The sequence below is a fragment of the Calypte anna genome, chromosome 8 (assembly GCF_003957555.1).
Source record: "Calypte anna isolate BGI_N300 chromosome 8, bCalAnn1_v1.p, whole genome shotgun sequence".
NCBI lineage: Eukaryota > Metazoa > Chordata > Aves > Apodiformes > Trochilidae > Calypte > Calypte anna.
The window spans coordinates 19,092,988-19,106,792 of NC_044254.1; the positions used below are offsets into that span (position 1 = coordinate 19,092,988).

At 39.5% G+C, this 13,805-nt stretch overlaps 1 protein-coding gene across 1 annotated transcript in view; it reads right to left on the reverse strand.

Moving 5' to 3' along the window:
• AK5 (adenylate kinase 5) overlaps window positions 1-13,805 on the reverse strand; it is a 74,764-nt gene that overhangs the window by 5,749 nt on the left and 55,210 nt on the right. The window contains exons 11-13 of the mRNA XM_030455254.1: window positions 9,654-9,811; window positions 8,532-8,648; window positions 5,472-5,660 (exon numbers count right to left, since the gene is read on the reverse strand). Of these exons, the coding sequence (XP_030311114.1) occupies window positions 5,472-5,660; window positions 8,532-8,648; window positions 9,654-9,811 (464 nt within the window). The remainder of the gene's footprint in view (window positions 1-5,471; window positions 5,661-8,531; window positions 8,649-9,653; window positions 9,812-13,805) is intronic.

The window sequence follows — 13,805 nt, forward strand, 5'->3', positions numbered from 1 at the left end:
CTCAGCTGACAGGTTCAAAGGTTTTACATTTAGCCATGCTAAAACACAAGTAGGTACCTACTAAATGTTCAACCACATTTCTCTGTCAAGCTGCCTTGGAAATAAATGAGAAACAATTTAAAAGCAACACTATCCACCTGCTTACTACAGCTACCATAGCACATTTATTTTCATTTTGTTCATCTTAAGCATCTGATACCCACAGAATCAGGAAATTTGCAACTGTTTTTGTGAGTAGTGCTTTCAGTCCTTGCATTTCCATTTCAAGGTTGTTGTTAAAAAGCACCCACTTACTGTTCTTAGTGGTAGGTGGGTGTTCTGTAACTGATTACGAAAGAAATTATGGAATATTAAAATACATCCCCAAAACATGGGGATTAATTTATTGTTACAAATTAACAAATGTAATTATAATTATTTGCCTTTCATTCTTCCAGCCAGTTTATCTTGTAAATACACCCCTGTGAGAACTGCAGTTCTTCCTCCCAGCTGAGTGGCTGGAAGGATCAGCATTATTCCTGTTCACAGATGTTTCACCTGTGCTCAGATTCTTCACCCCATGTGCATGCCTTCCACTGCTGAGAGGAAAACTAACAGGTAAATTTGGTCAAAGGGAAATTTCAAAGTCCTGATCTTTTGTCAGCTTCATCAGGTCCCTGCTCTTGTTTGGATGTTAGAGGAATGCAACCATGTTCCATTTCCAAATATCACATTAGTTACCTCTGAATGCATCAATGTACAACAATGAGGTTAGAGAAGGTCATAAAATTCTCATTTACTATAATGGGAATGCTGTTAATAAACCTTTGCCTCTTCTGTGCAAGCAAAGAGAAAATTCCTAATGACTGCAGAGGAAGCTAGGTCAGACTTGAGTTTTCCTGCCTCTACTGTGTTTATCAGGCTCCTTCCATCCATGTTACAACACCTGTTCCAGTGCAGAGGATGAGAAAGCTTGTTTGACAGTGTAGTCTCAAGGACACCTTGATACAGCATGACAGATCAGTTCCTCCTCCACTGAGTGCTCATCCAATACCTAATTCCCACACCAGGCCTTCTGCTGGCATTATGCTCATGACTGAGTTTTACATTTGCATATTTCACTTGCCTGTTCTATGACTGAAAACTTTTAGACTGGGTATTACAAGTTAAACACATAGAACCATTGCCATGTGCTTTTCAAAATCTGTGGAAAACTTTGTCCAGACTTGAATACACTTAATAAGGAGAAATCAAATAATAGCAACAAGCCAACCCTATTATCTTGTTAAACTAACTCTAGTTCTCTTCTCTGTGGCAAAGCAGGGACAGGGTGCTTCAGTGAAGCCCTACAACACATGATCACTGACACAGCTGAACACAATTTCACCTACAATTATCAGTGGTGCTTTGTCACACATTGCAGTAAGCTGGCTAGAAAAGGTTAATGCTGAGTCTTTGTGGCAGGTAGGGGGGATTTATATGCTAATATTGCTCTTGAAATCTTGGCATCCACCCCTCTGAATTCCTAAGAAAGTGCATGGCTGAAATGACGACGCAAAGCTCACATGGGCCTTCCACTGAAGAGCTGCTGATGGTGAAAAACAAGACTGGCCTGGGCAGGAACAACCTTCCAGTAAGCAGCAACTAGAGATTCTTTCAGACCTTTCTTCTCTTCCTCTCTTAGCTAGATTCTCTTCAGCTGCTTTGGCCATTGCTTATCCTGGGTTCACAGACTGATCTGGATCTGCAAACAGCACCTTCAGTTAGGACTTCTTTTCCCTGAAGCTATTCAATTCCACCAGCTTTGCCTGAGAAAAAGAGTGCACAAACCTCAGGTCTGTATTTACATGAAGTTCCATAGATTATTTTTGATAATTCATGAATATAGATCAGATAATTTATTTTAAGGAGTCTTCTGTAGTGAAATGAGGCAACCAGGTGCCACTAATTACCAGGTAGTGGGCATGAGCTTGTGTTAAGCTCACCTGTGCCTGATTAGGGCGGGACCTCACTGCACATGAGCAGGACCAGGGGGCCAATAAAAGGTGAGGCCTGAGACACAAACTCAGCTCAGTCCCGAGCAAGCCAGCAGAGAGGTCAGGTGAATCCGGAGCAGTAGCACCAAGCCAGGCTGACCAACCCTGAGGGCAACAGACTTGGAGCACTATTTGTGAACTTCTGCTGAACACCTGTTGGATTGCAGAGCGCCGTGCCCTAAGAGAGGTTTGTCTTCCAAAAGTCTTCAAATCAACACTTTTAAATTAACTTCGGTGGCTTTGTCTGAAGTGTTTTAGGAAACATATGCAGAGTTCTTTCAGTGAGCAGGATTATGGAGGCAGCATCATCTTAATGTGAGCATTAACATCCCCAGCCAGCACTGGTCAGGGATTGAGATGTTAATAATCTTAGAAATTAACAGAGTCTCAAAGCTGAAAACACGTGGTATTATAATTTAAATCCACAAAGAAAATATTAAACATTTTGGACTGCCTCTAGGGAAAGTCTCAGTCTTTTGTGTATGAGCATGATACTAAAAATAACAAAAGACAAGGAGTATTTAAGCTAAAGCCCCCCCCCCCTCCAAATTGCAGTCAGAAGTATTACTGATAGTTTCCTGCTTTCCACCTGAGTTTCCTTTCTTCATTCAGAGAACATCAGAGTGACTGCTAAAGTCAATGCTTAGCAGTCTGTAAAAGATGTTGCCATAAATAAGAAACTAACCCCACCTCCTGGGAATTGCAAACTTTGCCTTTACTTTCTGCTTCCTTTAACACATGCAGCCTAAACATATTCACTGCTAAAATAGTTTTAAAACTGTAAACTTAAATGTCTATTTTCTCTTGATTTCCCACAGAGCTAACAGGAACACATTTTGTGTTACCTAGTTCTCTGGTTCAAAGCAGCTGTTGACTAAGTCTTAACTGTTTGTCTTTATTCTTCAAACTGTTGAGCAAAATAACTTTGTTTGCAAATAAGTTTGCAAGATGTGCACTCACAGGACAATAATACAAGTTGGAAAGAACCTCAGTGGATCATCTAGCCCAACCTCCTGCCAAAAGCAGGACTGGGCTCTGGCAGGATGCCACTCTGAGGCTCTATGCTGGAGTTGTACCACTGACCAAGTCAGACTGTATGAATAAACTCTTTGAGTTCACTCTTTAAGTTCCAGAAATATTCCAAGAAAAAAATTCCTAAACAAGCATTCCTTCCAGAAAAGAAATTACTTTTTTTTCACAGTATTTAGTGTATTTCCAAACCAGAATTATTTTTTCCCAGCACTGTCCACTACAGAACCAATAGGGAATATTTGGATCAGAATAGCTTTTGAAGTCAATTGCCCTGGGCAAAGAAGTGCTCAGACCTACTTTTCCACTTTGTAGGTTCACAGTGAACTTTAAAATAGACTCCCACAACTGTTCAACAACACTTGGTTAAAATAATAACACCTCTCACCCATGAACAAGAAAATACTAACATGCTTCTTGTGTGAAATCTACAATGTCTTCTGCTCCTTGCTATGAAGGCACCAGGGCTGCAGGCTTGTACCCAAGGCTGGCTGAGGATGACAAGAATAGCCTGGGTGGATTGATTTAAAAAAACTACCTCTGCTAAATATTTTGGCAGTATTTTCTAAATGCTAATAAATAACTGAATGTTTACTTGTCTACATCTTCAGGTTTGGAGGGAGGGGACATCCACATTTTACTGAAACCCATAATGGAATGGCATCTTTGATAACACATATGTATTTTATAGTTTAGTAAAAAGCAGATGTTTCAATACAGTGTACCTGTGTTCAGGAAAAACAGAACACATTTTTCTACCTTAAAAGGACATTTTACCATGATAATGTTTATAAAGCTAATTTTACAGAGCTTTCATACCCACTAGTTTAATCCAGAAGATGGAAGTATGTTGAACACCTACATTCATCAGAAGCAAGTACAGACACTGTACAGATATTGAAGAAAAACAGTGTAAAACCTGTTCAAACAATGCATGAACACTTTCTAACATGCAAACACACAGAGTCAGTTCCTAAAAAAAAACTAATGACAAAAGAACACAAAACACATACCAAGTTCTGACCCACAGACTTAGGCAAGTCCCTTCAGGAGCTAATGAGCTGTAAGGTTTCAAGAAAAGAGAGAGCAGAAACTTGCAGCAGAAGTATTAAGAAAGAGCAAAGAGATTGAAATAAGGTAGACCATGAATGAAAAATCTGTGTGGAAGTATTTATTGTAGTTTAATTCCCTTTGGGGCTGTTGCTTCCATGGTGCTTCAAAAAGGGAAACACTGCAGCAGGCACAGCTTACTGGAATAAGGTCCTGGAGATACAGAGCTCTGCTTTCCTTTGAATTGCACTTTGTTCGTGTGTTGTGCACTGCACTGAATACTTAATTAGATGCATCCTTGCAATACTGGCAAGGTAGCTGATCAAGAAAATAGAAATAAACCCAGGTAATAATTCTTAAGCTTAAAAAAGAAAATTCGTTTTTTCCCTGCCACTCCAGAGTTTGTCTTCTCTTCAGTTACTCTGGGGTTAGCAAAGGACATAAATCAGGCCTCTCCCTTGAAGTACCATTTTTCTCAAGACTATGTAATCTACTTTGTTACCAGGTCAGGAGATGGGTGCATAAATTAGCTGCATATTTCTCTCATGGGAACTTTACAGATGAGAAAGGTTTGGGATTTGTGACCTGCATGTTGCTACAGCCTCTAGATAAAGGCTCCCATAATATATCCAGAAATATTATTGGATTCTTTTCCTTTCAAGAATCAGTAGGACTACATATTTCTGTAGCTGAACGTAAGGGACTGTTTGCCATGGCAGAACAAAGAAATATATGCATTCCATGTAAATAAGCGTACAGACATGCTAGCCTATACATTAGTTTATTATACTGATGGATTTTTTTTTGCTTCTCTGTAAAGTACTGATTAGTGAATTAAATTAACACTTTAAATATTACACCCTAAAGAGGTGTAAACTGAGATAATTAATTGTATATTAATTATATATACATATATACGTATATAATATATCATTATAACTATGCCATATGAAGAAAAATCTGTCATGTGTAGGTCTATTTTATTTCAGGATACACACTATCAGTTCTGTCAACTTAACTAAAGGGTTTTGGATTAACATAATCCTTCCTTATAACTCTGAAAACCCTTACAGAGAAATAAATCCTAATACTTAAAAGAAAAGCTTTCCAGCATTAATTCTTAATAAGATATTCTATACAGATGAGGTAGTGATATAGAATATGCTCTCAGGATAAATCTGTGTTTTTTCGAACTGTACTGTGAAACTCAGAAGTTTATAGAAGTTGAAAACAAACTAAGGAAGTGTAATATGAGGACAAACTGGAATTGCAGAAACTAATACAGCTCATAAACTGTGTCTTGGCAGTATTTTGCAAGTATTGCTCATACCATACAGGTAAAAAGCAATAATTTAATTCAAAAGGTCAGCAACTTACCCTGCATAACCGTGTCTTCCTTTCATAGTATGCAATCACAGGTTTTGATGCCTCGTAATAACTTTCAATTCCTTCCTTGATGGTTTCAGCACTATCAGAGTGCTGACTGCTTGGATTTCTCATCAGAAGGTGATTGCTCATGGCTGCTGCAGAGCAGTTCAGGCAGAACACAAGTTTTGGTTCCCCAATCTAGAGACAAAAAAAAATAGTAAGTTTTCAAGTCACCGTCCTAGTAAAACCAATCTTGTTTGGATAACTTCAAACAGAAATGCTACAGAAAGAGCCATCAAGGACTTTATTAGCAAATTACTTTCATATTTGTCTATGCAGGAATTATGTACTCATTCTCAACACTCACACCACCCTGGGTGTCCCTGGCTAGGGCACGTTCCACGAAATCAGGTTGCTCAAGGCCTTTTCTTTTTTGGAAAGAGTGAGAAGTCTTCAGAAAAGAGATAGTTCTTCACACCAGTGGCCATTAAAAATTCATGTTTTTACCATGGCTACAGCAAATGAAGTCTAAATGACTGACACATGGAAATTGCTATTGCTACTGACACCTTTGTTGACAGCCCTTAAAGAACTATTCTTAAGGTAAATGTTTCCTATTAGGTCCTCTACATTTGACTGAGTATGTCTGAATTACATTGACATTTCTACTAACTTTATGACTTTCTAAGAGACAGCTGAAGCCAAGGGATTATGTCAGACAGTTCAATGATAAGCTTTGATCCATCTGGTTTTTTCCACACAGTTCAGAAAGCAGCAGCAGTAGTGGGGTTGGGGACTAAAAAGGTCAACCAAGTAATTTAACAGTGCAGGAGACTTAAAGAAGTTAAAAAAGATGTGGGCTTAACCAATGATTAAAAAAAAATGTCCTTTTTGTATAATTTGATTAGTATGGTGAGAAGTCATTTCCTCCCAGCACCACATGAGGAATTCCATGGCTGGTTCTGAATTATAGTAGAGTAAATAATAAATAATTTCTTTCATAGGTTATAGTCATCACCTTACAATGGAGATATGGAGGAGTCTACTGACTGGTAGCACTAGATAATAGTATCTGTTTGTCAGATACAGCCTGATTTGCTTTTGGAAAATCAATGTTGTTCTCTTAAATGTTTCAATACTGCTATTCTCTGGAATTCAAAATGTTACAGAAATGTCATTCTTCCAAGTCAAAGATTGCAAAAAGTAAACATAATGCCCCTATCAGATACTACAGCAAATCTTACTACTGTTTTGTGGAGTTTTTTTAATTACTGTTTTCCTGACTGACACAATATAGCTTAAATAATGCATACTGTGGGGCACTGTAGGAGCTAAACAAGTCTAATGTATTGGGTCTTTACTCCCTTATATGGTACCTTCCATCTGGTGATGTAGAACTTATAATTAAATATTGTTTTCTACTCATGCAACGGAAAGCCCAAGAAGGGGATGGAGCCATGTACTACTTTTGAATTCTGGGTATTATATCACTGAAAGGGATTGAGCAAAATTGGCTGTGTTTCTACACAGATAATTCTGTTCAGGGTGTTCAAGCTTTTAAGACATATTCCCTATGTCTTCTAAACAGAACATATTTTGTTGACAATTATAATGCTTTTTACGCATCATGTAGATAATGTAGCATTATTCATTTGCACTTTGCAGCTAATTAATATAGTCTGATGTCCACCTCTTTTCATTCAATTATAATGTAGGAAGAGCTTGTCATCACCCTTCAGAAAGAACTGCAAAACATTATCTCAATAATGATTCATTAAAAAAAAATAAAAAATCAAAGACTTACTGAGCATCTTACAGCCAACCAACTCCATCCTGTAAAAACTTAAGTGGAGAGTAGATACAACAGGGATGACTTAGCACATTCAAAATTATCATTTGGGGTCCCTGTATTTTATTCCAAATGTCAAAGCCATTCAGGACTACAGGCTCTTTTGCTACAGTGTCTACAGGAACTGAAGACTCTTGTTCTAGCACTGGATGTGTCAAGGCTTGTTTGCCTGGCAGTGCTCCAGGACACTCCAGTCTCTAAGTCCTGCTTTATAGCACACACCACTGTTCATAGGACATGGCACATATGCCTGCCAGAAAAGTAGCACTGCTGAAGTAGTTCCTCCTCCTACACAAAATGCAAGAAATCTTCAATGTCTTTTTAATTGTCATTTTAGTAAAGGAACTAATAGATCAACATTTCTATGAAAAGTTATGTGAGGCAGCAAAACCTACTACCTGTGATGTTGTCTAGCTTCTGATAGCTAAATCTTGACAGGCTTTTGTGGTATCAACTAAATAAAGCAGCTAAAGGGTCAGGGAGAAAACAGATGAGTCATTAAGGGCTTACTACCTATCAAACTTGTACAGGATATTAATGGACTGTATTATGATAAAATATATGCTTAACTATTTCCCCTAGTTTACCACTTCTTTTCTACTAAACCCTGGCAAAGTCATTGTCAGGCTTATATAGAGGATTTTCTGCAGATTGAGAAATATACAGCTGAGACTTCTCAGTGGGTCTTAGCACATCCTGAGAAAATGGATAACACTCTGAACTTGCCACTTGCAAAACTCTTTCTATGGCTACTCATCAGAAAAAAATTAATCTATGTTTTGCTGCCTCAAAGTGGCAGCAAGTTTTGGCAGAGCTGTCTGTAAGAGATATTGACTGTGAAGATACATGTTTTCATGAAATTGCATCAAACAGTGCTTGATGAGATTCTCATGAGAAGTATAGCAGCCATGCACTAGAATTAGAAAACTGATTTTAAAAATGGTTTTCCATTGGCTTTGAATTGTTTCTGGATTGTACTAAATTCAGGTAAAATCACCCTTTACTTCTCCTGGTATTATGGGGTCTGTGTGGGTGAGGGCAAAAGCTGGAGGTGCTATGCTTATGGGGTGTCAAAGTTTCAGTGATCAGCATCACAACGCTGTTGGACTGGCTCTGTAGACATCCTCATTGCAAGCAGCTGAAGATGGGAACCCAAGCAGCATGAGAAGTACAGTTTTGCCTTAATAGGAGTTACAAAAGCATCACAATTATATGGGCACCTTGCTCTCAAACTCTTCTGCTTCTTTCAGGTCCCGGGGAAAACCATCAATTAGGAATCCTTTTGTATCCCCTAACTTGGAAACCATGGCTTCCTTCAGTAGCTCTAGGACAATACCCTGCATTGGAAAGAAAAGGAGTTAGTTTAAGTAAGAAAGATTGATACCTTTGTTACCCTGACTTTAGTCCTACACCCTTGAGAACTGCCTTGTTTTGCTAAAAGCAGGTGCTGTGAATGCAGATGTTTCTCTTGTCATGCAGGTAGCAGGGCACCTTACTTTTTGTTCTCTCAGTGCCAGCTACACTACAAATCCAGTGTTGCAACCCATCAAAGAGTTCACAAAGTATCCTCTAGATTGCTGGGAATGTTTCACAGTTTCAAAATTAACGTTAATGCTTGTGAAACTTTGGAGTACTGCTGCAGCATTTTGCAAAACGATTGCTTTTTTTTATGCCATTCATGTAATTATATTACATGGAAAGTGATAAGAGACATCTGACAAAACACACCAAAGAGCAAAGCAATCACAACCAATCCTCAGCACGGCTTTTAGTTTCCCCTGGACAGCACTTCCCACTATCTTTCATTAACAAACACATCCTCTGATCTAGCTGCAATTGCTGAAGACCCACCAGGAGTGGGAACTGCGGACGTGGTATATAAAAATCAAGTCCAGCTGAGGACATATTCTGCCTTCATAGTCTCCATTAAACTCCAGTCCAGCTGCTCTGGGATGTCAGCCAGCTCTGCAGGGAACTGCCGTAGGTATTGTAAATTAGAATAGCTGCCAGGATGACCAGCTCTGAATCTAAAATTTGAAGCTATAAAATGGGCATAAAGTTTCTGTTTCCTGTACTTACTCATTTTGCAATGCATAGTGCAGTAGCTGTCTCACTGTATTTAAGGACTAACTTGTTGCCTATGAGTCTGAAGTTGTAAGGAAAGAAAGAAAGAAAGGGGAAAGAAGTGCCCCAGATGAAGAATCTTCCCCCTCAAGTAGCAGATACGTTTTTACTTAAATGGGAACCAGCAGCTCTAGCCTTCTATTTCTAACCTTTAGACAATGTACACACGACTGCCTTCGTTCAGCCATTAGAACCCCAAATATAAAACCTCTGCTTACGCCAGGCACAGGATCACCACACTCGATGATGTCTTTGATCAGTTTACTTCTCTCTGATAATGACGATAACTCATTTTGGAGAAGATCAGCAGTGGACATGTGAGTAAATCCGTATTTCTTGGCTAACTGTTCACATTGACTACCTTTGCCAGGGCCACCTTTGTGAGGAAAAAAATTCCCAGAATTAGGAAGCAGTAAATATCTGCCTTTTCTAAAAATGAAGCAGCAAAGAAAATGGGAAGAAATTGACGAGACTGCCTATTTTGCCATTTATTTTGCACAGACACTCTATACAATAGAAAAAGTAATCTGTTTCCCTTCTGGTACATTATTCTGCAGGCTCAAAAATGTCTACTCAAATTGAAGAAGCGTGAAATCTCTTGCAGAAAAGAACCTGCTCCTAAAACACCATTACCATGTCAAGGAAGCCATGAAACAGACAGCCCATGTAGAAGGGTATTTGACTTGACAGCTGCAACAAATACTGGAAATCAATGTTCATCCTTGAGAGGGAAATATTTTGTCCCTGTTTACTGAATGGAAAGGTCTGGGAAAAGACATGGTGAAGCCTTCCTCTTTATGTGAGATGCAAGTACAGTAATTAAAGCCCTTTGTGCTGAGGTAAACGCAAGAGCAAAATTTCACTGTGTTTGTGGCCTCTGAATTGGAAAATTTGCACGAGCTGGTATGTTTGCTGGTAACTGAGAGCCAGGTACTGAAGGTGCTGAATGCTGCTGAAGGTTTGGTGATGCCGCTCCCCGCAGCTGGGGTGCTCTCCAGGAATGCTGCAGGGGAGAGTTGGAGACCTTGGCCCCACCTGCTCTTCCACATCCACCACTGTACTCGGCCAGGAGTATCCGAAACTGTATCTGAACCAGGCCCAGAGTTAAACATCCAGAGGGGTGAGGGGCAGTCTCAGGTGACAGGGTGCTCAGGTGCAGCTGCTCATGTAATTTTTCCACAGGCTGAAGGGAAGGCACTGATGGCACCACAGCTCCCTACAGCTGCAGGTTGGGTGCTCCCATCCTTTTCCAGACCCCTGGGGAGACAGAGAGCACAGGAGGCGAAGGGCAGCAGCTCAGGAGAATGCTGCAGGTGTCCTCCTGACAGAAAGGGCACCTCAAGCCTTCCTGCTTCCTTCTTCAGGAGAGCTGCCACCATGTCAGGAGTCCCAAAACTGCCTCTCTGCCAAGCGCCGTTCCTGAGGCAGCCCCAGGAGCTCCAGACACTTTGATCTGCAGGTGCTGGCATGGCCCTGCCTCACCTTCTCCATGGAGGTGTCTGCTTTTCCTTCCTCACCCTGACAGCCAACCCTGGGAAAAGCCAAGTGCCCCCTCAGCAGCTGGCTGAGTGGCAGCAGCACCCCAGCCTGTCTGGAGAGCCCAGGGAAATTTCTGGAAGGTGTTTCTGGAGGAACCGGCTGTGGGGCTGTGGCTGAGGTGAGCGCTCCATGAGGGCTGAGGGAGGCCAGGAGAGCAAAGCTCCTCCTGTGACAACATCAGGACTTGGGGAGAAATTTCAAGGTGAGTAGCAGCATTTTTCAAATTTTTATGATCTGTTCAGAAGAGCTACTGCAGCAGGAGGTAATTATATCCTTGTAGGGAGACAGTGCTCAAAACTCAAAAGAAGAGACTAGACCAAACCACAAGAACCAAACTCTCTTTCCAATAAAGCTTTTTTTTAAAGTGTGTAATTTGGATACTTGTCAACTTTAGGCAGCTGCAAATATGACTGCACAACTCTGTTATGTGGACTTAAGATGCTACAAATTATTTGATTTTTCTTTTTGTTTGTATTTTCATGAACAGATATAGGAATAACACGTTCACAATAGAATGAATTTGGCACCGTATCATCCTGACTTGAACTTTTTTCAAATTTTGCATTCAATTTAAGAAATAATTACTCTAAGTATATAATTTTTAGAGAAGCTCCAGTCCTGTAGCTGAGAACAAAAATCAGATCATAAGGTAGTAGCATCTAAGGAATGATTTTGTCTACTGTAATCTGATATCTTTTATTTTACCTTCACAAAGACAATTATCAGCCCATGGTGTGAGAATAGCGTTTTTACTACAATTTTAGCCAGAAATACCTTTGTCACACTCTCAATTTCTTGCCAGCATGGGTTGCATGTTGTTTTTCTATTGCTTTAATGAAGAAAAAATTCTTTCGTAAAAACATCAATTGAAAGAAAACAGGGAATAAATAAGAGTGGCTACAGGGAAATAGCTAGAGGCATTACAGGCAAATTCTCTATAATAAAACCATTAAATATGTGTGCTGGCAATTTTTTTTCTGGTCTGTTAGATTAGCAAGTTTGTGTGAGCATATCCTTGTTTACACATTCTGTCTTGTGTCCTTGAATACACTAGCAAGTGCATTAATTTCATCCTATTTGCCTGATGTATATATACAGAATAAGAAAGACCAGCTATAAAGATTATTTTATGTTGGTTTTATATAGCTGTTTCTCTTCTGAATGTAGAGCCAGAACAAATTTCCTAACATGCTTTCATATACTAAATAAACTAAAACGCCTGAGAACTAAGAATGCAAAAACAATTTTTAGTTGTTTAGTTAGCAGCTAAGTATTTTTAAAAGTTGATGTTTTTCTATACCACCTTTTTCTGTTGGTATTTTAAAAGAGAACAATGTCAGAATGACTGATTATGCAGGGCATACACCATGGTGAGTGCCTTCAAAATATTAAGTAAAGTTGGCTAAGTTTGTTTTTTGCACAAGAGCTCCAAGAAAAGTGAGATTAAAATCTTGAGCTCTTTAGAGAGATAAAGACATAATAAAATGATTTTTTTGTTTTCCCAATGGCTCAGTTGAGATAAAAAAATCTGTTCCATCTTTTATTGTAAAAGTGGAAATCTCCTTGAACCAATTTTTCACCTTATGCTGTCATCCTTTACTCTGCCCAAATATATTTTGGTGAAACAAAAAATATTAACTGGTGACAGTCCAATTCATGGGAACTTGCTATTTGGATTAATCATGCTGTCTTCCAGTTTTAAAATATGACATGAAGATAAAGAGTTAAACCCTAGAAATGGCAGAAGAATTGTGAGTACACTTTGACCTGTGGAGTGTGTAGAACTACCAGGAGCTCTTCACTGTGAGAATGCCTTTATGTTGTACTGCATTTAGCAGTACTATTATGTCTTGCTTTAAAGCTCATTCATTAACTTAATAAAAAGAGGAAAGTCACAGATTTGAGTAAATAAGCATGATGTATCAGTCACTGAGATTATTCCTGGAAACTGAATCTTTTGTGTGTCTCTTTTGCTAACTGTTTATAACAGAAAGCACAGTATCAGGAACCAGGATACTAACCAGAGCACAAAAATTAGATGCAGTTCTGCGTGTTTCTTTTCTGCAGACAAGTTTGGACTAAAAGGTCTGTGCACTCTCTTAGTAATTTCACTTCTGTTGATTCAGCTGTCTGTGAAAATGTGTAGGGAGACCTTCTGGTAAATAACTTTTGGCAGCACTGCTGCCATAGGTGGTCTCCTTTCCCCATTTAATTACTCAGTGCAGAAATGCTTCATGGAGAGCACTTGAAAGGGGGAAGAAGAGTGGTCTCAGTGGGTAGGGAGAAATGATGACTGCCCGAGCAGCAGTGTGAATGTTTCATTGCAGTCTGCATTAGATCAGTGAAAGATCTCAGTTTAAGAACGGAGTCTCTTACATCTGCTCTCCCTCATGACCCACCCCCTGACAGTGGAAGACCACAAACCTTGGCATATGATTCATCTGCTTGTGCCTAGAGCACAATGTCACAAGCAGATGAATAAATGCTGCTGCAGAGAACCAGGACTGCCCCTGGGAGTGAGCCTGGACAGGAACAAGCAATGTAAGCAGTTCATACACTGGCTTTGCTGCTAGGAATATTAGTAAAGCAGAATTGTCATACAGAGAGAATGGGATCTGACGACTTTACAAGAGCAACTCACCTGTTTTTCATGTCTGATTTTGGTCTGAGTGAAACCATATAGGAATGATGCTGTTATTTAAAAACAACAACAAAATCTCTCTCTTTCTTCTGGAAGATGATTTTATTAAAAAAAAAACAACCTGAAGCATGTATTGGGAGAGTGATGTGATGTGATGTGATGTTCTGGGACACCGATGAGTTTTCATCCC